The sequence below is a fragment of the Dipodomys spectabilis genome, unplaced genomic scaffold (genome assembly GCF_019054845.1).
Source record: "Dipodomys spectabilis isolate Male_0828 unplaced genomic scaffold, ASM1905484v1 ptg000127l, whole genome shotgun sequence".
Taxonomy (NCBI): domain Eukaryota; kingdom Metazoa; phylum Chordata; class Mammalia; order Rodentia; family Heteromyidae; genus Dipodomys; species Dipodomys spectabilis.
Window position 1 is genome coordinate 1687834 of NW_024870804.1, and position 27064 is coordinate 1714897.

Sequence of the window (27064 nt, forward strand, 5' to 3'; positions counted from 1 at the left end):
AGGCTTAGAACAAACCCAAGTACCAGCAAAGACAAAATTAAAAACATTTCAAAATGATGCATGGATCCAAGTACTTTAATAAACAAAGCAAGGGGTCCATATCAATTTTCTGACTAAAGTGCACAGGACTGGGATTCAACCTTGGTTCAGGTAGAAAAAACAGGCAAGGTATACTAAAACATAAAAAAACCACAACTCATGTCTGATATTTCAAATATTTATTTTAGGTAGTAAAGGCTTTTGTTGTTCTGAATCCTGATTACAAGTCACAAGACCAAGAACAGCTAAAAGTAGAGATCCAGGAGCATGTAAAAAAGACCACAGCACCTTACAAATATCCCAGAAAGGTAGGTATCCTAATGAGGATTAACATTTATTTAGTGTTTTGGAAAATTTTCAGCTACTTATTTTAATTAAATACACTACACAAAATGTCTCAAATAGAGAATGATAGATGGATATATCAGAATTTTTTAGGTTAAAGTGAAGCTCCTCAATTAATTTGCTTGGTCATTTGGCTCACTGGAATTACAGTAATTACTAAACATAAAGAAAAATCTCAACAATACCTCTCACTAATGGGTGCCCTATATTACTTAGTATATTATCAGCCTTATCAAAGTTGCAAATTTCTAGACTAATTTTCATCCTCTTGAATAACAACAGATAGAATTTATTGAAGAGCTGCCAAAGACTATCAGTGGGAAGATAAAAAGAAGTGAACTGAGGAACAAAGAATGGAATACAACGTGAATTCATCATAATCAAAGATTCTATAACATCTGTAGAAACCACAAGATTATGAAGAGGTCATAGAAATGTTGTCTGTGTATTTCTAAACTGTGTATTCTAAAATTATTTTGATACCAGAGGCTGCATTTGTAAATCAGCACCCACTAAATCCTTTTGCATTAGTGTCAATGTTCCTGTAGTTTGGTGACAAAAAAAAGATCACAGAGGAATTGTGTGTGTGTGTGTGTGGTGTATTAGGGCTTAAATTAAAAGCTTTATGCTTACTGGACAGGCACTCTCTCACTTGAGCCATACTCTATCCCTTTTTGCTCTGACAATTTAAGACAGGGTCTCCATTTTTGCCTGGACTGATCTGGACCACAATATTCCTATTTGTCCTTCCCACTCTCATTGGGATGGCTGGCACATCCACTATATCTAGCTTTTCTGTTGGGATGGGGTGTAAACAGTTGTGTTTGGGCTGACTTGGAACCATTCTCCTGATTGCAGAACCCCATCAGGCACGCCCCCCACCCCTCCACACACACATATACACCTGTGCCAAGCTATTGGTTAAGATTGAGATCTTGAACTTTTTGTCCAGGCTGACCTCAATCTACAAGCTTCCCTATTTCCACCTTCCAATGAGCCATCAGCAGCCAGCCTAGAATTGTAAAATCTAGAACACAGAAACCGTTTCCAAATCAAATCTCTGATCCATTTGTTTTTTAGACCTTAATTGTTCAAGTATGTTGATAAACAGATTAATCTTTAAGCCTTGAAATAAAACTTAATACAAGTTTCTAGAAAAATAAACAATTTCATAAGCTTATAATTCTCAGTGTATTCCTGAAAATAGGGATTTTTATTCATCAAATTTTCATTCAAAAAATTTAAAATTTGTTTCAAGGTTAACTAGAAAAGGTATCATGTACTACTATTGCTTAATTATACTTAACCTAATAAATACAGTTTACAGAAATATTTATTTACAGTTCTTTAAAACAAGTATAATAAAATATAAATAAAATTATACAAGGTATTAGGATACTCATGTTTTGGAATTTAAGGAACAATTAGGAGTCACACACATATAAACAGAAGACAATTGGTAAATAATTTGGTGAAGGGAAAAGTTCTGACAGTTATTTTCTCTTTTTAGTTAGTATGTGTGTATAGAGCTCAGATATGCTATCTTATAACCCTGTACTTTTTATCTTTCCTATGCGAAAAGTCAAATAGAATTTATATGAAAAGTAAAAATATACTTCAGATGTAAAGAAATTTTGTCAATTTCTCATTGAAGGCCTGAGTTTCAAAGAATTTTTAGTAGAAAAACTTAAATTTCTGTCATGTGTATGTCTTGTTTCTGGAGAATGAAAAGTGAGTTCCCCTGTGGAATGAGACAGAACAATGCTGCTGGCTCTTTCCTTTTGAAGTGCTTGTTCCCATTTAAAATAACCACAACACTTTCTGTTTTCTTGGTGTTTTCCAATAGGGCAACAATAGAAGACTTTTCCATGGTTTGGTCCATTATTAGAAACAACAAGTCTCTTAGATCTTCGGCCACACTTGCATAAGGGAGGTGTCATTTTTGTACTCTTCCAAGGCTCTTTTACATTAACTGTAGATGTTAATATAGAGGGGAGAATGTTCCAGGAAGGACTCCTTATGGGGGAGCTATCAGATGACATAGATTTTTCTTCATGAATAGTGAAAGTCTGTTTTTTTGCTGGTGGGAAAGATGGGGAACTAGATGAGTTCCTTTTAGTACTATCTAAAACAAGAGCATGTTTTCTCAAAACCATCGGATTCGATACACTGGCATGAACATTATTGAAGGCACATGATTTGTGTTCAGGTAATTTAAAGGCAGAAACATCTGAATCTAAATGTTTGGATTCTTTTACGTTATAAATGGTAGTGTGAAGGCTCTTATACACAACAGACTTAGAGGTCTCAATTTTTTCAGGAGGTTCTTTACTGTCTCTGAAGTTTTCATGACTTAACATTTCTGATTCATTTAAATCCACTAGTCTTTCTCCAGAATTAAATAAAATGTCTAAGTTTGTATCATCAATAGGAGGCGTACAATCTTTATTTTGCTCAGGCTGAGATGCTGGCAGTAAAACTGCATCTTCCCAATCAACCAACATAGGTAAACAGTCAAGAGCAGAACTCATTTCCTTATCAGAAACATGATTAACAACAGATGGAATGGTAGTGGCAACACGTATCAATTCAGGTCCCAATGTGGAAGAGTTAGATTTGGCATTAAATGCAAAATGGACACTTTTTCTTTGCTTCTGTATGTAGAGAGGTGAATTCAAGGTAGGAGATAGTAATTGTCCCAAAGAAGTAGAGGGTTTAGTATCACAAAGAGGTAAGCAACTTTTGGCATTTTGAAGATCTGCTTTTATATGACTCTTTACTTGTAATTGATCCTTCTGTGCCTTTATATGGGAATTCACACAAACTGAGCTTATTTGAACTTTTTCATGGACATTTGTTGTATTTTTAGGATTCTTTTCATATATGCTAGGACCATGGGTGCAAATGTTGTAAGTAGATGTTTCTTCAACTTGATTTATATTGACATTTCTGGCCGAAATGTTGGAATTCTTCTTAGTAGGAACCTATGATTCCATAGACAAATCCAACAACTTTAGAAATTGTGCATTTATAATTTCTTCAGTAGACATTGTATGACAAAAAGAAAAACATCATTGGTTACAAATGATTGTCCACATGAAATCCAGTTTCAATGAACTTATGACTACTATGGAGTTTGAGATGAGAGAATAAAGTGATGAGACACCACTAACCTTATGGATGGTCCTTGTAATTTTCATTAGACAGCCATCCCTGATCATTTTCCAAGCAAGAAGAGCAGTATTCCGGGAATCATCTAACCCTAAGGAAATTGATATTGAACACTGAATTTAGTAGTGCTACGTGTAAAAAATAAAAAAGAACAAACAAAAAAACAAAAAAAAACTAAAGAAAAATATTACTTCTTAAATAGAAGTTGAAGCATATTGTTAGCTTTATGTCCACTAACTAATTTCAATCATAATAAATTGGTCTGTGGAAAGCAGTGGCAGCATTCCCAATGTAAGATAAAAATCTTTTTCATCTTTCTCATCTTTAGTGAAGGGTGTGAAAATTTGTTATACAGTATCCAAAAAAGTAAGCTGAATTCTGTATGACCATAATTTTTCAGTAGTTATGTTCAGGTTTTTTTTAGTAGTCTTGTTTAATTTCCATTTGATTTGATTTTCACTTATTTCAGCAATTAGAAAGCCTGCTAGATGGCAGTTTTTATCTTAAATAGCTCATAAATAGGAAATCTAAAAATCAGAAACAAGTTTTTGTTGTTGTTGTTGTTTGTTTTTTGTGGTAGTTCAATGGAAAGAGGCTCAAAGACTTTCCTGCCTGGGCTAGCTTAGAGCTGTAATCCTCAGATCTCATACTCCTGAATAGCTGGGACTGCAGGTATGAACCACCAGTGCCTGGTAGTAGGGGTTTTTTTTTGGCTGAAAGATATCCTTTATTAATGGCATTTCCCAAAAATAAGATTCATATAAAAATTTTCACAAGCCAAATAAGTTATATAATAAAATGATTCATAATAAAATGAAATTTTGTATTTTCGTATTCAAAATCTGACTTAGAGAATTGAAACCTCTTTGTACAACTACTTATTAAAAAAAAAAAAGCTTATTACAGGACTGGGAATGTGGCTTAGGGATACAGTTCCGAGATCTGAGAACTGCAGCTCAAAGCCAGCCTGGGCAAGAAAGTCCATGAGAGACTCTTATCTCTAATTAACCACCAGAAAACCGGAAGTGGCACTGTGGCTCAAGTGGCAGAGCGCTAGTCTTGAGCTGAAGAACTCAGGGACAGAGCTCAGACCCAGAGTTCAAGCCCCACAACCAACCAAAAAAAAAAAAAAAAGTTTATACAAACCAGAATGTTCCCTTCCTGAGAATTCTATTCCCACTTCTTGCAAGGCACCACTTAGTCCTTTTGGTTTTCTCCTGTAGAAAAGCTAATGAAATAGAAGAAGAAATACCTAAAAATAGAATTACTATTTAGAAGGGTATGTATTAACCAATTATTTCTCATGACTCTTACTTCTATTTGAAATGGGCTGATTTTGTGTGTTATCTTTAAATATTTTTAAGACATATATTTACATGAACACTCCAAAAGAAAATATCTCATTTGAAGAAACCCATACATATGCATGGAATAAAATGCAATCATTTTCAATAAAAGGAAAGCGAACTTACCCCAATTTTTCACTCTTACCTTGTAAGTTGCTCTGAGATCAATCCAATAATTTAAAAACAAAGGTTTTAAAAGTTGCTTTCTTTTACACTCATACTCTAGGCAAACTCCCAAGTCCCAGTCTGTATTAAACATTAAAATGGAACAAAGTCAATGATGTCAACATTTTTCATTAACAAACTATGAACGATGATATAAAATACAACAGCAATTTATTATAAAGTAACACTGGTACTAAGTTTTAAGAACTTATTTCCATCTCCCTCTCTTCCTTCTTCCCTACCTGTCATTCTTTTCTTTCCTTCCTTCCTTCTTTCTTCCTTCCTTTTTCCTTCCTCCTTCCTTCCTTCCTTTCTTCCTTCCTTCCTTCCTTTTCTTGGTGGTACTAGGATTTGAACTCAGAGTCTTGTTACTGACTAGGTAGATGCTGTACCACTTGAGCTACACTCCCAATCCAAGAAGGTATTTCTTGAACCTTCAGCAAAATCCTACTTAAATTAATAAATTATAAAGCCTATATTTTTCTATATTCTAGAAAAATACTGTGTTACGAAAATCAAACTTTTTTGAAACTTAAAGCCAAATATGACTATCAGTCTGTACTACCAAGGGTAAAACACTATTATCCATGAATAATGTCAATCCTTTATCATAGTTATACAAAAGACCTACTGTAAATGGTTTACTTTTTTTCCTTGATGTCTATATTAGAAAGCAGTCAAAGCATAAAAGATTTGGTGACCATGCCTGAAATCTCAACATTCTTCTCTTCCCTTTCTCCTCCCCTCCTCTTTTCTTCTGTTTCTCTTAATAAAGTCAGGATGTCACTATTTTGTACAAGCTGAATTCAAATTTTTCTACTTGAGCTATCCTTGTGCCTCAGCATCCTATATAGCTGGGATTGCAGGCACATCCTGTCACCTTTTCCGGGTAGAAATATTTCTATAGACTTAAATTTTCAGGTATCCCCAAATCAGGATTTTAGAAACAGGAATTTATTCTTTTTGATTGACATCTGCTAGGCACTTGAATTTCTTTTCCTAACCCAAGAGGTTAACTAGTATAATTTTATGATAAACAAATATTAAAATTAAAAATAAAGAATTATATAGTAGGGATGGATACCAGTGTGAGTTGGCAGAAGGATGAACAAGGAAGGGTGAACAGTAAAAGATTTAATATGGTTAAAGTACTTTATATGCTTCTATGAAAGTAGAAGAATAAGACTTATTAAAGCTGTTTGAAGAAGGGAGAGGAAAAATAAAGGAGAATGATAGAGGGGGGCCAATTTGATTAGCATATATTGCATGCATGTGTAGAAATATAACAACGAAGTTCCCATTTACCACCAAAATAAGCTAATAGAATACATCAATCATTAAACAAATGAATTACACAGTGGTACTGCTACCCTTTTGTGATTGATAAGTACAACTCATATTTTTACCTGACCAAGTAACAAATGCACATAATTTTACTTCAGAAGCAGAAGGTTCAGAAACTCCAGTCGCAAATGTAATTTTCTTCTGTTGTTGAATCGTATTGATCCACTTACAGAATTGAGATAAACAAATTTTCAGAGGAGCTCCATCATCAACTTGAGCCTGATTAGAGATCCATAAAATCTGAACTCAACAATCAAATTCCATGATATCAAGCATGTATAATAATTATATAATAAAGTTCTAATGGGCAGAGTGAACATCTAGTAAAAAGATTAGTTAAAAAAAGAGAGAGAAATCCTGTAATTAGAATTACAGTAAGGAAAATTAGGCTGATAAGTTGTTACATTTTTACTGACACACACAAAAAAGGACAAATTTGAGTCATTTAATTTCCATAAAGTAAATCTGATTTCCTCTGTCTCTTATGGTATGAGGGATCAACTCTAGAGCATCATATATACTAAGGAAGCATCTTAATACTGACCTATATACCCCTTGTACTGATCTTTATGTTCATAAGAATATCCTCTTAATAATAATAGCTTTCTTTTTCCTTTTTGAAACCAAATTCTGAATTTAAAAACTTGCAGCATACCTGCTTTATGCCTGTCAATTCCATGCAAAATTCAGAAAGAACTGGATGTTCTTGGGGCTGAACATAAGCATGAAATTCGGATTCAATCCTTCCAGTTGATGTGTTTAGCAAGACTGCTGGAAATTCAACTAAATGAAAGAACAACAACACAAATATGCAATGTGTAGCTTGGTCTCAATGACTCTTGTCTGTATTCCTAGCTACTTAGAAGGCTGAGATCTGAAGATTGGGGTTGGAAGCCAGCTTAGACAGTAAGTCCACGAGACTTTTATCTCCAATTAACTGGCAAAAAGCTCAAAGTAGAGCTGTGATTCAAGTGGTAGAGTGTTAGCCTTGGGTAAAAAAACAAAAAGGCCCAAGGACAGCACCCAGACTGAGGACTGGCACACAAAGTAATGAATTAAAAAAATATATATGTATATAATGTACAAATTAATGCTGTAACCATACTAGTAGTTAAATGTACTACTCTCCTAGTACCATTGCTATAAACTGTTTTAAAAACAGAATGATCCAAGCAAGGTGGTAAAGTTATAATTAAGCCATGCCAAAGAAAAAAATATCAAAATACTTAAGCAAGTGTACATTTATTTATATTTCTACACTTAAATATGAAGAGCATATGGATGCTGAAATGTACTCCATTTTTCTGAAGATTTTTTGTTTCTATGCAATTAAGGTTTTATATATATATAACAAAATATAAATATGTATTATGTAAATATATATATATAATATGCTGGGAATATGGCTTAGTGGTGGAATATTTGCCTAGCATGCAAAAAGCCCTGGGTTCAATTCTTCAGTACCACATAAACAGAAAAAGCTAGAAGTGGTACTTTGGCTCAAGTGGTAGAGTGCTAGCCTTGAGCAAAAGAAGCTCAGGGACAGTGCCCAGGCCCTGAGTTCAAGCCTCAGGACTGACCAAAATAAATAAGTAAATAAATAACAAAAATTATTAAAATATATAAGATAAATATATACAATATAATATATAAATATGTAGATAATATACATGAAATCTTAAAACAATTAAGATATAACAGGATTTTGTTTTTTTAATTGACAGGTTTTATGTTAAACTAACATTTATAGACATCTTATTTTCTTAAACTGTTGGCTGATTTACATCTATAAACTTATAAACAATTCATATGAGAGCTAATTTTTTGTCACTGGCAGTCCAGACTTACTTATTTCCTGGCTATTATGGTGCTTCCCATCATTCCAGCATGTAGACTCAAAATCAATGACAATTAAGTAGTCATACAACTGCTCTGCAAAAGATCAGGGTTTCTTATGATTTATCAGTGTTGAAAGTGCACAGCTACAACATGAAAAGACACAATGTACACATTACTTACTGGATTTGCTTCTTCCTAGATTCCCATTTGCTGGTGCAATTGATTTTCTCCTAATCAATCCAAGCTGCCTAAAAGTGTAAAACCATCCAATATAATCAGTGACTTCATTCACTTTCCTGTTTGAATGAATAAGTTACCAAATAATAGTCTTAGACTATTAGTCATTAACATACTATGACTCAAGGGAAATAAAACTGGATAAAATTAGGAGGAAAGGACCTGGGTTCTTGGACTAATTGCAATCACTTTTTAATTTTAGTACATATTTTCCCTATCATGATCCTTAAAGTACCCTTAGACAAATTTTGCCTGCCCTTCTTATTTTTTACAGCAATCCCAAGGAACTTGAGCTACTGTAAAGATGCACTAAAAAGTTGATTTTTCTAGCATTTTTCAAGTTCTTGCTATGTATATAACAGTTCTGAGGCCAGAATAACACAAAACTTTTTTTTTTTTAATCTTCTAGGACACTTAAAAAATCTGAGTAAAGAAACGAGACGTTCAAAAACCCTCTGCAAGGTAATCTATGATAAAACATTCCCAAGGCAATATGCTAGATAAGAGTCCATTATGCATGAGACGGGTCACTAGGAGGTGACTCGAATAGCTGGACGAGTGCACCGCCCTGAGACTATACAGCGCGCTGTAACATCCAAGGCCTAAAATAGGTGGACACAGGTTCGAGGCCAGGCAGGGGAGAAGCCATGGTGGAGGGGCGGCCTGGGGCTCGAGACCAAGTACTAGCTGAGGCTGCTCACCCATCCCTGCCGCGGACCTTAGAACCTGGCCAAGGGCGACCCTTTCTTTCCCCGTGCCAGGAGCCCCGCTAGCGTACCCGGCCAGCCGCTTGGTCGCCATCCCTGACGCGCTGCCTCCTTTTAAATCCAGCTCCCGGGACTCCTCCGGGGGCACTTCCGGTCCTTTCAAATACTGGCGGCGCTGAGGGGCGGCGGCGATGTGACGCTCCCGCCCGGAAGTCGTCCGTGGCACTCCCGGAAGTCGCCTGAGCACTTCCGGTCAGCTCAAATAGCGGCGCGGCTGACGGGGCGGCGTTCGTCTGCCCCTTCCTTCCCTCGCTGCTTTTCTTCTGCACTGTCGGGGCGTCGGCGGCGGGGGAGCGTGATGTCGGGCGAGGCCGCCGCTCGGCAGTGTCGCTTTCCCTCTTGCCAGCGATGGTGTCCGTGGGGAGCCTGTGGAAGGGGGAGCTGTGGGGCGTCGCGGGGGCCGCAGCCGCGGGGAAGAGCGATGGTGGGTGCCCCCGCTTCGTGGGAGCTGCCGGAGCTCCACACACTGCGGGGTACACAACCGGCTTGGGGAGGCTATCAACTGTCAGAGCCCTGCGGTCGGCCCTTCCTGAAGAAAGGAACCTGCTCCCTGCCCTTTCCCTTTCTCTCCCTGACGCTTCGTGGAGCCAGAGAAGGAAAGGTTTGGAGGCACACCCCATCGAGGGGAGGAAGAGGAGCCTGGCCCCGAGAAAGCCGGCGACAGAGGGGGTGAGATCCCACTGCGATCCCGAGGACGGGCGGCAGGAGGTCAAGGTGAGCAATGAGGGTCCTCCCAGACAATTCCCCATCGGCCTTCCGAGGCTCATTGACCTCCCAGAGCCTCATTCAGGCCACCTTAAGGAACATATTACCTAAAGTATGCATGTAAACTAGAAAGCCATTTGCAACCTAAGTGACTAATAAAGAGCTCAAGTTCTTACCCATATCTTTTTTGGGGAGGGTCGGTCGTGGGGCTTGAACTCTGGGCTTGGGCACTGTCCTTGTGCTCTTGAGCTCAAGGCGAGCCCTCCACCGCTTGAGCCACAGCACCACTTCCAGTTTTCTGGTGGTTTATTGGAGATAAGAGTCTCACGGACTTTCCTACTGGGGCTGGCTTTGAACCGCGATCCTCAGATCTCAGCCTCCTGAGTAGCTAGGATTACAGGCGTGAACCACCGGCCCCCGGCTACCCATATCTATTTGAGAGTATATTGGTGCTAAATTGCACAAAAGTGAGCATATATTAACTTAATGCATGCAGCTTATGTACAATATCCCTTTCATTTCCTAGGAAGAAATTACACCGGAAGGGATTTTTGTTCACAGTTGAGGTTTGATGATGAGAATAGATGAAGGGCAGAAAGGTTGCCTAAATGTTCAAAATTTTAACTGTGTCATATTTTGAAACACGGTACAAAGATGTACACATATGAACATTAAAAGGTTCAAAATAATTTTTGAAAGGCTGGAAATGCTTTAGAAGACTGTTAAATTCATTATATACATAGATATCTATAGCTGCCTAGCTATATATGTATATCTATATATCTTGTTGTTGTTGTAATGGGGCTTGAACTTCCAGTTTTCTGGTGGGTAATTGGAGATAAAAGTCTCAGGAACTTTCCTGCCCGGGCTGGCTTTGAACCACGATGCTCAGATCTCAGCTTCCTGAGTAGCTAGGATTACAGGCGTGAGCCACAGGTGCTCTGCTGTATCTATATCTATATCTTTATTTTCCTTTTTTCCGTCATGGGTCTTGAACTCAGGGTGTAGGAGTAGGGAGGATGTAAAGGGGTCTCTACATTCCCCCCTTATTTTGGAAAAATGAGTCAATGCCTTGACTCTTCTACCAACGCTAGGTCTTCTTGTTGTAGGGGGCTACATGGAGCTTGTAGGATTAACATCTTTACTGCTCCTATTCTCTTCTGTATAAATGACATTAAGGCATTAACAAAACAGGGGCCAAACTAACATTAATAACAGTAGGATCAGGGGTCCTGCAATTGCCGATATCAAGGAGGTCATCCATGGGGACCAGTCAAATAAACTCTCATACCACTCTTGGGATCTTTTATATTGCTACTCACGCTTGTCTAGTCTCTTTTTAATAGCTGCCAGACAGTTTTTGATGACTCCTGCATGATTTACCCAGAAGCAACATTTTTCCCCTAGGGCTACGCAGAGTCCTCCCCTTCTTTCAGAAACAGTAGATCAAGCCCCTCTCTGTTTTGCAGAACTGCTTCAGGTAGGGAGCTCGGGGAATCAGTTAGCCTGTCTATATTTTCATGCATATGGCGCAGGTCAGCATCCACTTGGGATCTGAGAGCCTCAAAATCTGCCTTCTCTTTTACCAAGGCAGCAGTTCCCACTGCTGTGGATCCCACTATCCCCGCCATGACAAGTGCTGGAATTAGGTTGGGGACTGCGTGCTTCATCTGTCCCAACCCTGCAGTAAGATGTTCAAACCCCGTGGGTCCCCCATAATAATCTATTTGGGGAAGAATGTGGGCAGTTATACAGAGCTCGTTCCAGGAGGAGTTTTGGAATAGAGCAAGATTAAGACATGGTGTAATCCCTGAGCTGCAAGCAAACCAGGTCCCTGTAGGAGCCTTAAGGAAATTGGTGAAGGCAGTGGGACTATTGTGGTCTCACATAGGTCTCTATATGGGGACGTTTGTTTCCCTATCTCTATTGCCAAACAAAGTTCCTTTCCTTCTGTATTTCCCAAAGTTAGTTTGGGGACCTTCCCCCACTCACATGAGTTGTAAGAACTCTCATTTTTTATTTATTTTTTTTGGTCGGTCGTGGGGCTTGAACTCTGGGCTTGGGCGCTGTCCTTGTGCTCTTCAGCTCAAGGCGAGTGCTCTACCCCTTGAGCCACAGCACCACTTCCGGTTTTCTAAGGGGGTGGGGGATGGTGGTGGAGATAAGAGTCTCACGAACTTTCCTGCCCTGGCTGGCTTTGAACCGAGATCCTCAGATCTCAGCCTCCTGAGTAGCTAGGATTACAGGCATGAGCCACCGGCGCCCTGCAGAACTCTCATTTTTAATTTGTCCTTTTCTGGTCCCTATTTCGAGGTTGGCTCCTATTCCAGTATAGTATGGGGGCTTAGGGTTTAAGCATAGGCAGCAATCTTGAGTGATATTAGGGTTCGAAGCATTTAAAAAGTTGAATCTACCAACAGGGGTAAAACCTTGGCAGCACTAACGCTGTCACCATTGTTTTTGTTCCTTAAGACTGTCAAGGTAAGGGCGGTTGTGGTGGGCGGGCCTTGTTTTTGATGGTTCAGGGGGATTCAGAGATGGGTTTGGCTCTATAGGCCAGTTTGGTTCTTGAACTTTAATTCTCTCGATAGTGAATACCTAAGATTCCAAGATCTGCCATAATCCCATCGGCGTCTTTGGGGTCTACCACCTTTATAAAGTTCCTGGTACACGGGTTATATGCTAACTTGGTCCAGTCAATCCATGGCTGGCATCCTCCAGTTCTAACGTGCCCAACCTTTATATAGGGATCCTTGTCTTTTCCCCATCCAGGCACAATTGTTTCACATCCCTTCTCAGCACAATAATACTCTGGTGGGCCCCCGAGCCCTCTCCCACTGCACTGGGGAGGTGCGGTGTTCAGGCACATGTAGAACTGTAGGGCATCTAAACAAGGGCTAATGGGTACCAATTGGCACAAAGTTACATTAAACTGTATGGTTTGGTGAGTCAGCCATTCACCACTTTGCACTACTTATCCTACCTCTCCCAATTCTGCTTGTCTAATCTCCCACAGGTACTTCTCTGTCATATAAGGTGACTCAGAAGTTCTTGTTACCATTAGTCAACAATAAAAGAAACAGTAAGAGTAACAACAAAGTCATGGTTTTTTGAGTCTTAGCTTCAGTCCCTGATTGGTGGGGTCCATTGGCAGTGGCTTCCATCTCTGAGAGGCATCCTCTTCCTCAGCCTGCTTGATGTGGCAGGCGTGGATTCAGTTTCTGGTGCCTTCTACCTTCACTGCCATGGGGGTGGTCAGGATGACAATAAATGGTCCCTTCCAGCGAGGTTCCAAATTCCCCACCTGATGGCCATGTATCCAGACCAAGTCACCAGGCTGGCAGGGATGTGGCTCAGACACCTGCGTGGATTTTCTTTAAGACAGTTTGTAGTGCCTGTAGTGACTGGAGTACAGACTGATCAGTCATTTCTGCTAAGGCAACTTCCTGTAGTCGTGGGCAGGGGGGCGGGGGGGTGTCTCCTAAACATCTCAAAAGGGGTAATTTTGCTCAAGTAGAGTGTACACTGTACCCTGAGAAGAGCAAAGGGAAGGAGATCCACCCCTCCACCGCCAGTCTCCAGAATTAATTTTGATAAGGTCTCCTTGAGAGTTCAGTCCGTTCTTTCTACTTGTCTGGAACCCTGGGGCCCATAGGCACAGTGTAGTTGCCAATTCGTGCCCACAGCCTTGGAGACTGCTTGTGAGATTGAACTCACAAATGCAGAGCCCAACCTGATCACGAGAGGCAACCTGAATCTAGGAACTATTTCTTCTAGTAACCGTTTAGCCACCACCCCTGCTGTTTCATGCTTGGTGGGGAATGCTTCTACCCAGCCTGAAAAGGTGTCCACAAAGACGAGCATATACTTATGCCCATACTTTCTTTTCATCTCCATAAAATCCACCTCCCAGTAGATCCCTGGTTCCTTGCCTCTCTCTCTCCTTCCTCTTCCCATCCTGGTCCCTCCTTCATTTACCGCTTGGCACTGAGCACATCTGTCACCACATCCCAAGCCATACGTCCTAGCTTAGAAACCTGAAATTGCCCTCCCACAAGTTCCTTGAGTTTGCGTGACCCTAAATGTGTGCTCTGATGTAACTGGTTCACTAGCTTCCTCCCTAGTCTTTGGGGAAGGACTAATTTTCCTGTCCTAATCCTAGCCCAGTTCCCTTCATATTCTAGCTTCTCCCATCCTTGTAGATATTTTAAGTCTTCTTCTGAGTAAACTGGTTTTTCTGGTAGGACTGGAGCTGGGAGTGCAACTAGTTCCTGTGCCATTTCCTGTGCTACTTGTTTTGCAGCCCGATCTGTTAATGGGTTTCCTTTTGAAACTAGATCAGTTTCCTTTTGGTGGCCTGGGCAATGCATAATGGCCACTTCTCTTGGGTCCCAAATAGCCTACAGAAGACTTAATATCTCTTCTTTGTTTTTAATTCCTTTCCCTTCTGCTGTCAGCGACCCTCTTTCTTTATAGATGGCCCCATGTATATGGATAGGAGCAAAAGCATACCTGCTGTCTCTGTAGATGTTGACAGTCTTAACCTTGGCCATCTGCAAAGCCTTGGTGAGTGCAATCATCTCCACTCTCTTGTGCTGAAGTCCCTTGAGGCAGGGACTCCTTCCAGAGTTCCTGTTGGGGAGAAAGCACCGCGGCTCCTGCATCCCTCCTCCCATCCGCCATGAAGCTACTCTCATCAGTGAACAAAGTCATTTCTGCATCGAGAGGGCAGTGTCTCGGAGGTCTGGCCTTATCCCAGTGATCTAGGTTAAGATCCCCTCCACCCCCAGTCTTGTGGGTGGTTGGCTAGTTCCTATGGCAACAAGGTAGCAGGGTTTAGCACTGGGGGGGGGGGGAAGGGCAGGGGTCGGAAGGTCACTTTTGGCTCATTGAGAAGGAAGGCTTGGTAACCAGTCCCTCCGGCATTCCTTATCCACCTGTCTGGCTGGGTCTGAAGGAGGCCCTCAATGGCCTGAGTGGTAGACAAGACTTTTGCCCTAAGGTAATTTGCTGGCGTCCTTTACCAAGAGGGCTGTGGCTGCAATTATACCGAGGCAAGGAGGGAATCTGGCCTCTACCGGGCCCAGTCTTTTACTGAGATGGGCTACTTGCCTCTGCCAGGGCCCCAGAGTCTGTGTCAAAACCCCTTTGGCCACTCCTGCCTTTTCGTCTGCATATAAATGGAAGGGCTGGGATGGCCAGTGCTGGGGCCCTCAGTAAGGCTGTTTGTAACTCCCGGAATGCCTCTTCTGCCTCAATTGTCCACGCTATTGTGGTGAGCCCTCCCTTTGTCAGCTTGTAGAGGGGTCAGGCAATCTCTGCAAATCCACAGCCTACAATAGCCCACTGTGTGTGGTGGGACTAGGGTTAGGACTCAGAAAGCAAACACACTCCCTGGTGGAGATCAAAACCCAAATGTGTGGCATGGCTCTGACAAAGCTGCACGTTTTTAGCTGACACCCAATACCCTTTCTCCTGCAGTCTGTGAAAGAGCTCTCATCCCCTGTAAGCATGACTCATAGTCCTCTGCGGCTATCAGTAAATCATCAACATACTATAGCAGAGTAACTTTTGGATTGGAGATTCTGTACTCAAGTAAATCTTCATGCAGGGTCTCTTGAAAACCTGGGAAAGTCTTGTCCAAGTGAGCTGACCTTGGAACCCTTCTTGTGGATCAGACCACTCGAAAGCCAAGAGGGGCTGGGATTCTTTTGCTAAGGGTATGCAGAAAAATTCATCCTTGAGATCTAAGATGGTATACACAGTTCTTTTGGGGCCCAAGTGAGAAAGCAGGGTATATGGGTTTAGCACTATCAGATGTATATCTTCAACCCGTTTATTAACTTCCCTCAAGTCCTGAACAGGTAGATATTCTCCAGTCTCGCTTTCTTGACAGGCAATAAGGGCATGTTCCAGGGGAACTTGGAAGGAATTAATTAGAATCCTGTCTCCTCGGAGAAGGTCAATATGTTTTCTGATCCCTTCCTTTGCTTCCCAGGGGAGCGGGCACTGCCAGACACGAGCTGGTGAGGCTGTCACCTTTAGCTGCACCACTACAGGGCCCGCCCCTTGGCTAGGCCAGGAGGCTTCCCTTCTGCTCAGACCTCAGGGAACTCATCCCGTAGGGCTTGGAGAAGGCCTCCTTCCCCTGTTTCCTCCAACTTTGAGACTGGTTCATGAAGGAGGTGTTCATCTACTGCTGCTACAAGCATTTGTACGACAAGTTGACCCAGAGTCAGTCACATCTCCTTCTGAAAACTGGATACCCACTCTTAGTTTATGAAGCAAGTCCCTTCCAATCAAATTACACAGGGCATTGTGAAGAACTATTCCTGAGGCTACATTCAAGGTTCTCTCTGTAGTCCACTTATGTCTTTTTGTGCCATTAGCCCCTCACACCCAAATCTCCTCTCCGAACAACTTCCCCATAGGTTTTAATAAGGCTGAATATTGAGCTCCAATGTCCACCAGAAAATCGACTGATTTCCCCTCCATCTCAATTTTAACGCGAGGTTCGGGGAGAGGCTCTCTGAACCATGGCCTCCTTAATTCTTTGTGGTTAACATTGTCCGTTTCCTTTTGGGGCACTCCCTGGCCCAATGTCCTTTTCCCTTGCAGAAAGCACACTGGTTTGGATCTGGGGCTTCTGTCCAGTTCTCTCCCCCTAGGTTTCTCTCTCCCCTGGCCATCTTCATCCTGTCTTTCCTCCTTCTGCTGACCATCCCCGACTTGTCTCTTTCCTCTCCATTGTCCTTTCTCTTCCTGCCTTCTCCTTGCCTCATGCAATGCTAGTACTTTGGCTATTCTAGTTTGTTTCTCCTCTGCCTGCATATCCCTATTATTAAACACCTTCTCTGCAATGCCCACCAGCTCAGTTAAGTTCTTCCCTTCAAACCCAATTTTCGGAAGCTTCTTCCTAATGTCTGGGGCTGACTGGCCAGCAAAAGCTAGGTTAATTGCCCCCCATTCTCGGGTGCCTCAGGATGGATTGAGCTGTACATTTTGTAGGCTTCCATAAGCCTCTCCAGAAAGGTTCGGGAGACTGGTCCTTACCTTGAGTCCAAACTTATCTTTGATAATTTATGGGCCTCCTTGCAGCCACTCGGAGCCCCCCAGTAGAGCTGGCGATAGAACTGGAGGCTCTCCCTACCTTCCTCGGTGTTTGGGTCCCAGTTGGAGGGGGGGGGTCAGGACATTAAATCTTCCATCACCTCAGGAACACGTGCCAGTCTTTCAATGATCACCTTATGTTTCCCTCATGATGCGGTCTCTTTCGTCCGCATTGAAGAGGGCCGTAAGGAGCTGTTGAACGTCCACCCTGGTGGGTTGGCGGGTGAGGAAGATAGTCTCTAAAAGGCCAATCAAATCCCGGGGGTGTGCAGAAAACGGCTCACGTTGAGCTTTCCAATTGTAAATGTCGGGAGAGGAGCAGGGAATGGAGGTGGGGTGGGAATGCCCGCTTCCATCCAGTGGAGCGAAGGGGACTGAGGGCGACTGCCAAGGGGGGACGGGAGACCAGTGGGGGGGGGCAGAGGAGGAGAGAGGGAGGGGAGGAGCGAGGGAGGGGAGGAGCGAGGGAGGGGAGGATCAGAGGACTCCAGCTCAGCCGGCAGAAGGCACCCCGGGCTAACAATGGCTCTCTGCGTCTAGGAGACCACTAGGGAGGAAGGAAATGCCAGTCCTCCGTTTCTGCAGACTTCCTCTCTCTGCCGCTCCCGGGCTTTGGGGACTCGGCCTGTCTCAGAGGGAGACATGGTTTTGTGATCAGGGGAAGATGGGGCTTCAGCCCCCACGGCTAACGCCAGGCCGCGATGTGTGGCGCTTGGTCTCTGTGAAGATCAAGGATTGCCCTGGGTAGAGTGAATTTTGGCCAGGGCGGAAGCTCCTCCGGCGGCCATCCTGTGAGGAGAGTGGGCCACTCCAGCTGGCATAATGTTTTCAGTTTCCCCGAGTAAACCTTGCCGCCCGACAGTGCGGCTTTTCCCTGAAAATCCTTTAAATGCTGGAGAACAGGATTGAAAGGTGTTACAGATGTCTTACTTTCCTTACTCGCCTTCTGTCCCATTTCTTCAAACACAAGGAACAACCCAGCAGACACCACAAAGACAAAACAGAGACAAGCACAGACCCAGCGGCTCCCTTTCCTCCGTAGGAACAACCAAGATGTAATCCCAGCCGTGACCTGCCGCTGGTGGGGATCCCCCTGATCCCCTGACTCGAACCCCCTCCTGGCGATATACACATGGAGGGGTGGGACGTCTCCACATCTGGGGAGCAGTACTGCGTCCAGTTTCTCTCCAGTGGGTACCCCCATTGGAGCCCCACTAACACAGAAACAGTACAGGGGACTCGAATCCCCTCTTACCTCCAGAGGCTTTCCCAGAAACCCTGATGCTGGCTCAGTTCTTGTCTTTTGATCCCGGACAAGCCCCCCACTCTGAAAGGGCCTAATAACACCCCAATATTAGGGTCCATGATCAAAAGAACGAGACTGGAACAAAAGCGAAAATCAAGCAAGCTTTATTCTTGCGCCTAGCACCGGGCTAACAGGCTGCAGCAGACTGGCCGGCCAGGGACTGCCTCGGCAGAGACAGTCCCCAGGCTACTGTCTGACCCTATTTTTATAGCAGATTGACCACGAGGAACAAGCTGGACACATGCAGGTGACCAATAGGGTTGTAACATTCATACAAAACTGTATAGTCCTGTCTGGTCACACGCAGGTGACCAACTAGGTAGTAACCCATCTCTGTACAGGTGTCAAACTAGCCAATCCTTCCGGCCGGTTTTGGCGTGCAGTTTTGGTGGGCAAAAGGGTCAGTAACTGCAGTGGAAAGGGGAGCTGCACATGTGCCTGTTACTAATTGGATGCATCCACCTGGCTCCTAACCTTGGTTCTCTGAGCTCTGTTACCAGGAATTTACAACCCACAGCCTGCAGGAATTTATGGTCCACAGCTCTAGTTGACTGGAGTTAATTGGGGCCAATCTTAGGTTATACAAGATGGATGTTTAGCAAGCCACATACTGCTTGTCACTGACATGAGAACAGGAGATGCCAGTAGGGAGGATGTAAAGGGTCTCTACAGTGGGCACTGTCCCTGAGCTTTTTTGCTTAAGGCTAGTGCTCTACCACTTTGAGCCATAGAGTCACTTTCTTCATTTTCCTTTTTAGTACTGGGGTTTGAACACAGGTCTCATTGGCCTTGCACTTACTTCTAAGGCACTCTGCCACTTGAACCATGCCCTCAGCCTTACATGTATCATTGAGCATTTTGTTCTTCAAAAGAGTGTGTTAGATCTATATGTTCTCATATGAAAACCTCTAATATGGAGTTGCAGAGCAACTGTAGGTCTGTATATGCCTTGATATTGATATTGTAATATGTAGATGCCTTGATACTGATATTGTAATAGATTAAGTTTAGGTGTACATATATGCCATATATATATATATATTCTGTAAAAACAATGAAGGATGTAATCCTAGCTTCTGAGGCTGAAATCTGAGAATCACAATTCGAAGCCAGTCAGGGCAGGAAAGTCCTTAAGAGTCATCCCCAGTTAGCCACCAAAAAGCCAGAAGTGGAGCTATGGCTCGAGCATAGAGCATTATCGTTGAGCAAAAAAGTTCAGGGACATACCCAGGCCTGAATTGAAGCCTCAGGACTGGCACAAAGCAACAACAGGGACAAAGCAATAAAAAAGACTTGATCTGAGGATCGCGGTTCAAAGCCATCCTTGGCAGAAAAGTCCCATGACACTCTCATTTCCAATAAACCACCAGAAAACCAGAAGGGACGCTGTGGCTCAAGTGGTAGAGTGCTTGCATCGAGCCAAAGAGCACAGGGACAGCGCCCAAGCGCAGAGTTCAGGCCCCACAACCAACACACACACGACTTAAATACATATAGTAATTTGCATTTGAATAAAAAACTTTCAATAAGTAACTGAACAGTGCTATACATAAGAAATTACCCAGAAGCCGACAGGAGAGTGGGCCAAGACTTTCTGTTGAACCTTTTGTGCAGATTATATGCTTACTGTGGATGAAGCCATTTCCGATTGTTCTGAATCCCTAGAGCCTGTTTCATGGCCTGTCAGTTAGCCAGTACCAAAAAACCAAAACAAAACAAAAAACACCTTGATTGGTAGGATGTGAATTGTAAATGTGATTATTACGGTGCTGAAATCTTACATATAGTGGTTTAAAAAAAAAAAGCAAGCATTCAAAATGTTCCCAAATATATCAGTTTTATCTGAACTGTCTATCAGTGTCTACAGAAAGGTCTAGACTTTCTAGAAAAGATACTCGGTGAAACAGAAGATGCTAGAACAGTCTTTGAATTTGCTCAGTGTTTCATTAAGTATAGCCCAAAAAAGTTTCATATTTTTAACCACTGTGTTTACTTTCTTAAAGAGAAGCAAGGGATACTTCTCTTTACAATAATAGAAATTTGATTGAGGTTGAGCATGAGTTTGGAATGAAGACCCCTGTCCCTAGCCTAATGTCAGTGGCTAAATATATAGCCTCTAAATCAGACTTAATTATTTTTCATAAATATGACTCCATATCATCTGGTTCATTGTCAGGTCTTCGCCCGTTCCCAGCCTCCCTTAGAGCCCAGGAGACCATCAGGTGCAGCAGGGAGTCACGTCAAGCAGGAACTGGTTTTATTAACACACAGCTAGCACTTTTTAAAGCAAAAAAGACCGCGTGGCATGGGAGGGGAGGAAAAGGAACCAATCACTGTAAAGGTCACACCCTATCTTCCACGGGCTGGTTACGCACTGAACATAAAGCAAATCAGGCTCTGCCCACTCAACTCCCTCTCAGCGCTATCTTTGCTGCCCATGTGCTCTACAGTTCATTTTTCTAAACAACTTGTTTCTAGGTCTGTAAAATGGGAATACATAGTTCTCTGGGATACTTATAAGGGTATACGTATAAAGCTCTTAACTCATATGCCTTGAATATTTTGGTACCATATTGGTGGTAGTGATTATTGTAGTTAATGCTAATAATTATAATAATTTTAAAACTACATAGATTATGCTTTCTTTGAGTTGGGGGCAGCCATCACTGTTTCAACCATAGTTTGGTAGGTGGAGATTTGAATACCTGGTATGGGAGACACTGAAGTATACAGTTTCTAAGAGATTTTGTTGTGATGCTTTCTAACCTATTAGATCATCATATTACATAATAAGCTCTGTTGTGACTCTTGTGAAATAAATTGTAGTCCATATAAAATAACAACAGCCAAAATACTGTTTTGTGTCATTGTTTTAGAAAGATATTCTAAAAGATCTTATTTGGGCACACAAATGTAATAGTCTTTACTGAGGTCTTACTAAGTCCATTGTTCTAAAATGCTTTCTGAACATTTTCTTAATCAGACAGCAACCTTTTGAGTTAATTGATTATACTTGGGCATTCTGAGATTTTGTTTGTTTGTTTTGTTTTTTTGGGTCCAGTGGTGGGGCCTGAACTCTGGGCCTGGGCACTGCCCCTCAGCTCTTCAGCTCAAGGTTAGCACTTTACCACTTGAGCCACAGCGCCACTTCTGGCTTTTTTCTTTTTGCTTATGTGGTGCTGAGGAATCCAACCCAGGGCCTCATGCATGCAAGTCAAGTGCTCTATCACTGAGCCACCTTCCCAGCCCCATGATTTTTTTTTTTGTCGGTCATGGGGCTTGAACTCTGGGCCTGAGCACTGTCCCTCAGCTCTTCAGCTCAAGGCGAGCACTCTACCACTTGAGCTACAGTGCCACTTCTGCATTCTGAGATTTTTAAAGTTTAAAGTTTAGATAATTTAGCTGATGTCCTATGTCTGGTGAAAGGTAAAACCATAATTCAAACCTGTTTGTCTAATTCCAAGAAATGCTAGTCCTCCACACTAGAAGTTAACAAACTTTAATGTGAATTAAGAGTGGGCTTTAATTAATAATAATGCATCATGATTGCTTACTTGTGACAAATGTGCCATACTAATCTATTACTAATACAGGATATGTAGACATGGGATATGTGTGAACTCTCTTCTGATTTTGTAATTTTATACAAATCCATAATGATTTTAAATACTTTATTTTAAAATTTTATTTTAAATAGTTCATTAAAAATTGTGTTTCTTGGGGCAGGGAAGGTGGTTCAGTGGTAGAGCGCTTGCCTTGCGTGTATGAGTCCCTGGGTTCGATTCCCCAGCACCACATAAGCAAAAAGAAAAAAAACCGGAAGTGGCACTGAGGCTCAAGTGGTAGAGTGCTAGCCTTGAGCTGAAGAGCTGAGGGACAGCGCCCAGGCCCAGAGTTCAGGCCCACGACCAGACACACACACACACACACACAAAATTGTGTTTCTTTTTTGGCACCACAGCTGTCAAGTAGATTCCCACTTTTAGAAAAAGAAACATGATTTTTGTATTAATGAGGATTTTTTTTTGGTGGGGGGGTGAGGGTTGGTGGTACTAGTATTTGAACTAAGGGCTTCAGGCTTGCTTAGTCAAGTACCCCAGCACTTGAGCTAAGCTCCTCATCCTGTAATTCTATGTACTGCTATCTAGTGTAATAACCACTCACTACATATGACTAGTGCAGCTGAAGAACCTGAGTTTTCAACTCAATAAAATTTTAAATTCAATATGTTGCTAGTGGCTCATATATTGAACAGTATAGGTATAGAGAAATAACTATCAGATATGAAAAACTTATTTTACTACTTTCTTCTACTTTATAGTGTTTTAAAATGGATTCAATTGATCAGAAATTTCTTTTCTTGGCCCATGAAACCTAAAACTCATGTCTTTCTTCTATTGAGCACCACTCAAATAATGAGGTGAGTGGTCTGTTGTGTTTATGTATTATGTAGGTTGCATTCAGAGCAGAGAGCTTTGTAATCCCAGATAGGTATCAGACATTTTTTTCATCAGCAGCCCTGACTACTGTGAGCAAGCAAGTCTAGCTTCTTTCTCCCTTCTTTTGTGGAACATTTTAGGTCCCTTAGGAACAGAACAATCCGCTGCTATTCTCTGTTTACAGGGCTCAACATTCCTGTGGCTTGGATCTACAAACCACTTACTACTTTGAATTTTTTTGGGAGGGTGGTCCGGTGGTGGGGCCTGAACTCTGAGCCTGGGCGCTGCCCCTCAGCTCTTCAGCTCAAGGCTAGCGCTCTACCACTTGAGCCTCAGTGCCACTTCTGGCTTTTTTTCTTTTTGCTTATGTGGTGCTGGGGAATTGAACCCAGGACCTCATGCATGCAAGTCAAGCGCCCTACCACTGAGCCATCTTCCCAGCCCACTACTTTGAATTTTTGTGTTCTGTATGGTATATGGCTTATTTTGGTTTTAAGAATGGTTGTATTGGGCTAGGAATGTGATTTAGTGGTAGAGTGCTTGGCTTATATGTCTGAAAACCCGGGTTCAATTCTGCAGTACCACATAAACAAGCTGAAAGTGGTGCCCTAACTCAAGTAGTAGAGCGCTGGCCTTGAACAAGAGCTCAGGGACAGTGCCCAGGCCCTGAGTTCAAGCCCCAGGATTGGCTCTAGTCAGTATTTACTAGTTAATACTCTCCATTCTGTAGGCATACTAAAGCTACCAACACAACTATGTTTATTGCAGCATTAATTACCATAGCTAAGATATGGAACCAACCCAGATGCCCCTCAGTAGATGAATGGATCAAGAAAATGTGGTATATATACCCAATGGAATTCTATGCCTCCATCAGAAAGAATTCTCTTTTATCTTGTTTATTATGTAAAATAAAGTTGGAGATTTCTGTCCATCCCTCCCCCCACATTGGCTTATACTTTGTGATTGTTCTAAGTTATTTTGTTTTTCACATTTCTCAGATTTGGCTAGTGAGTACCCTATTATGCTGGTTTTTATCTGTCCTTGTGAATTGGAACTACTTGCGGCCTTTTCTGTTTTGGTACTGAGGAAGTGAACCCAGGGCTTCATGCTTGTTAGGCAAGCACTCTACCACTAAGCCACACTCCCAGTCCTAAAATTTTTTAAAATTGTTATTAAGGAGTTTTACAAAGGGATTACAATTTTATGTCAGGTAATGAGTATAATGCTTCTTGACAATGTCACCCCTTCCTTTGCCTTCCTCCATTTTCCCTCTCCCATCCCTACCCACTAGTTGTATAATTCATTTCTTGTATAGTATGTATTGAATACCATGACTGCATTATTTACCCTTTCTCCCTCCATTCCTGTGCCCCCTAACCTCCCAGAAACAAACCAAAAGCATGTTTCCATTTCCATGTTCAGAGGAATTACACCTAAGTGTATCCTCCTTTAGTCTGTTTATGTATAAATGCATAGAGCCGTATATAAATTATCCTGTCCAGTTGTATTTTAGATCTAGCTTCCACATAAGTGAAAAAGTGTTTGCCTTTTGTCTCTCTGAACTTGGCTTACCTCATTTAACCTGATTTGTTCTAGGTCCATCCATTTCCCTACAAATGACATAACGCTCTTTCAAATAGATGAGTAAAATTCCATTGTGTATATATACCACACTTTTTTGATCGACTCTTCAATTGTAGGGCATATGGGTGTTTCCTTAACTTGATTTTTGTGAATAGTGCAGCAATGAACATGGATAAGATATAGGATGATCTAGGATGAGTTTATTTAACTTTTTATTTTACTTTTGTAAGTGTGATATATGTACATATATGTATATCTATATGTAATTTTGTGATACTAGGGATTAAATTTAGGGCCTCATGCATACTAGATAAGTGGTCTGCCACAGAGCCATCTTTTTAATTTTTAATTTTGAGACAGCATCTTGCTGTGTACCCCACGTTAGCATTGAACTTGGCAATCCTCTGTCTTAGACTCCTAAGTAGTTACAAGTATAAGCCTGAGCCACCACATCCAGATTTCCAGCTTTGAATTTTAAAAAAGTTTCTCCAATTTTCTACAGTAAGTTTTATACTTTGGGTTTTTGTTTATATAAAAGCTCTTTAAAGTTTAGTTATTTTTATTGTTTAAAATAATACTTGTGTGTATATATATAATATATATTTATTTTTTGCCAATGCTGGGCCTTGAACTCAGGGCCTGGACACTGTTCCTGAGCCTCTCTGTGCTCAAGGCTAACACTCTTCCACTTGAGCCACAGCCCCACTTCTGGCTTTTTCTGTTTCTGTGGGACTGAGGAATCGAACCCAGGGTTTCATGCATAGGCAATCACTCTACCACCAAGCCACATTCTCAGCCCTAATTTTTTTCATTCACATAGTTCAAAGGACTTAGTAAGTCTCCATATTCATGACTAAATAATATATATGTAAGTAAACACATCATCAAATCACACATACATGTACACTATATACAGACATGGAAGAAACCCTAAAGCGAATTGAAAATGGAAACATGAGCTACTCAGGAGATGAGATAGAAGGATCATGGTTTGAAGCCAGCTTGGGCAAGGAAGTTCGTGAGACTCTTATCTCCAACTAACCACTAGAAAACTGGAAATGGAGCTGTGGCTCAAAGTGGTAGAGTGCTTGCCTTGAGCAAAAGAGGTCAGGGATAATGCACAACCCCGGTGTTCAAGCCCCTGACTCATCTGCCCTCAAAAAAAAAGCAGTATAACAATATCTATCTATAGTTATTATTATGTAGATATTATAGGTTGTTAAATATATATAACTTATACTAATAATGTAATCTATATTATATGATAATCTGATTTATATTTCATTATGTTACTTCAGATGTGGAAAGGGGCTAGGGAAGAGTTCATTGTAAATATTTTGCGCCTTTAGAATTTAGAACTAGGAAAATATTAACTTGGTATATTAATAACTATTAAACTGAAGCCAAAACATAAAGGTTTCCAAAGTAAGTACAAAATCTCAGATACTTTAAAATGTTCTTTACTCAAATCTTTTATTCTTTTTCTTTTTTTTTTTTTGTCGGTCATGGGGCTTGAACTCTGGGCTTGGGCACTGTCCTTGAGCTCTTCAGCTCAAGGAGAGCGTTCTACCGTTCTACCGCTTGAGCCATAGCACCACTTCCAGTTTTCTAGTGCTTTATTGGAGATAAGAGTCTCACGGATTTTCCTGCCTAGGCTGGCTTTGAACTGCGATCCTCAGATCTCAGCCTCCTGAGTAGCTAGGATAACAGGCGTGAGCTACTGGTGCCCGGCAAATCTTTTACTCTTATGACTAAAAATATGACTTCCTGTTGGCTCTTTTTAAAAATAAAATGCATATAACATAAAATTTACCTTTTTAACCTTTTAAATGGCATTAAGTACAATGATACTATGTAACCCTCACCATTGTCAATCTCCAGAGCTTTTCATCACCCAAACTGGAACACCCATTGAAAAACTCCTTATTGTCCCTCCCTTCAGCCTCTGCTCTGTTCTAGATTTGATTCTTTTATATGCTTTACAAATGGAATCATACAATATGTGTTTAGCTCCTTCTGTGTTTAACTCACTTAGCGTGAAGTCTTCAAGGTTCATCTTTTTGGGGCATGCATCAGAATTTGATTTCTTTTCAAGGATGAATAGTATTCCATTGTACCTATACATTTTGTTTATCCATTGTTTCATCTGTGGACATTTAGGTTTATTTTTTACCTTTTAACTATTATAAATAAGGCTTTGAGGGCTGGGAAGGTGGCTCAGTGGTAGAACGCTTGCCTTGCATGAACGAGGCCCTGGATTCGATTCCCCAGCACCACATAAGCAAAAAGAAAAAAAGCCGGCAGTGGTGCTGTGGCTCAAGTGGTAGAGCGCTAGCCTTGAGCTGAAGAGCTGAGGGACAGCGCCCAGGCCCAGAGTTCAGGCCCCACGACTGGACCCAAAAAAAAAAAAAATAATAAGGCTTTGACTACAGGTTGTACATAATCTACTCAAGTCTCACTTTCATTCTTTGCATATACTAGAAATGGAATTGATGACTCAAATAACTTAATTTTTATTTATTTTTTTTTGTGGAACCATTATACTGTTTTTCCATAGCAGCTATCTCATTCCAACCAGCAGAAAATAAGTATTTTCATTTCCCACACTAATTTTCAGAGTTTTTTTTAAAAATAATAGTATCCTAATGGGTGTGAAATGGTATC

General features: G+C 41.5%; 3 protein-coding genes across 6 annotated transcripts in view; 1 reads left to right on the forward strand and 2 right to left on the reverse strand.

Moving 5' to 3' along the window:
• Positions 1–1573, forward strand: part of Acsm3 (acyl-CoA synthetase medium chain family member 3) — a 38961-nt gene extending 37388 nt beyond the window's left edge. For 2 of the 3 annotated variants that reach the window (XM_042689780.1, XM_042689782.1), the window contains exons 13-14: positions 228–351; positions 671–1573. In XM_042689780.1, coding sequence (XP_042545714.1) covers positions 228–351; positions 671–753 — 207 coding nt within the window. In that variant the 3' untranslated portion in view covers positions 754–1573. Of the gene's footprint in view, positions 1–227; positions 352–666 lie in introns of all 3 variants that reach the window. The other variant, XM_042689781.1, reaches the window with a different exon arrangement.
• Eri2 (ERI1 exoribonuclease family member 2) lies at positions 859–9359 on the reverse strand. Of its 2 annotated transcripts, XM_042689778.1 has the most exons (9): positions 9265–9359; positions 8430–8497; positions 8259–8342; positions 7066–7193; positions 6473–6629; positions 5047–5147; positions 4702–4783; positions 3558–3646; positions 859–3368 (listed from the first exon to the last, which is right to left on the reverse strand). In XM_042689778.1, exons 1-9 carry the CDS (start codon positions 9285–9287, stop codon positions 2022–2024), a joined length of 2079 nt encoding a protein of 692 aa, XP_042545712.1. In that variant the 5' UTR covers positions 9288–9359; the 3' UTR covers positions 859–2021. The 2 variants fall into 2 exon arrangements, with proteins under 2 accessions (XP_042545712.1, XP_042545713.1); XM_042689779.1 differs by lacking the exons at positions 6473–6629; positions 7066–7193; positions 8259–8342; positions 8430–8497; positions 9265–9359 and adding an exon at positions 5309–5323.
• Positions 9360–24634: 15275 nt separating this feature from the next.
• Positions 24635–27064, reverse strand: part of Dcun1d3 (defective in cullin neddylation 1 domain containing 3) — a 67339-nt gene continuing 64909 nt past the window's right edge. Inside the window, exon 4 of the transcript XR_006148905.1 lies at positions 24635–24656. The gene's annotated coding sequence lies outside the window, so the exon portion shown is untranslated. The remainder of the gene's footprint in view (positions 24657–27064) is intronic.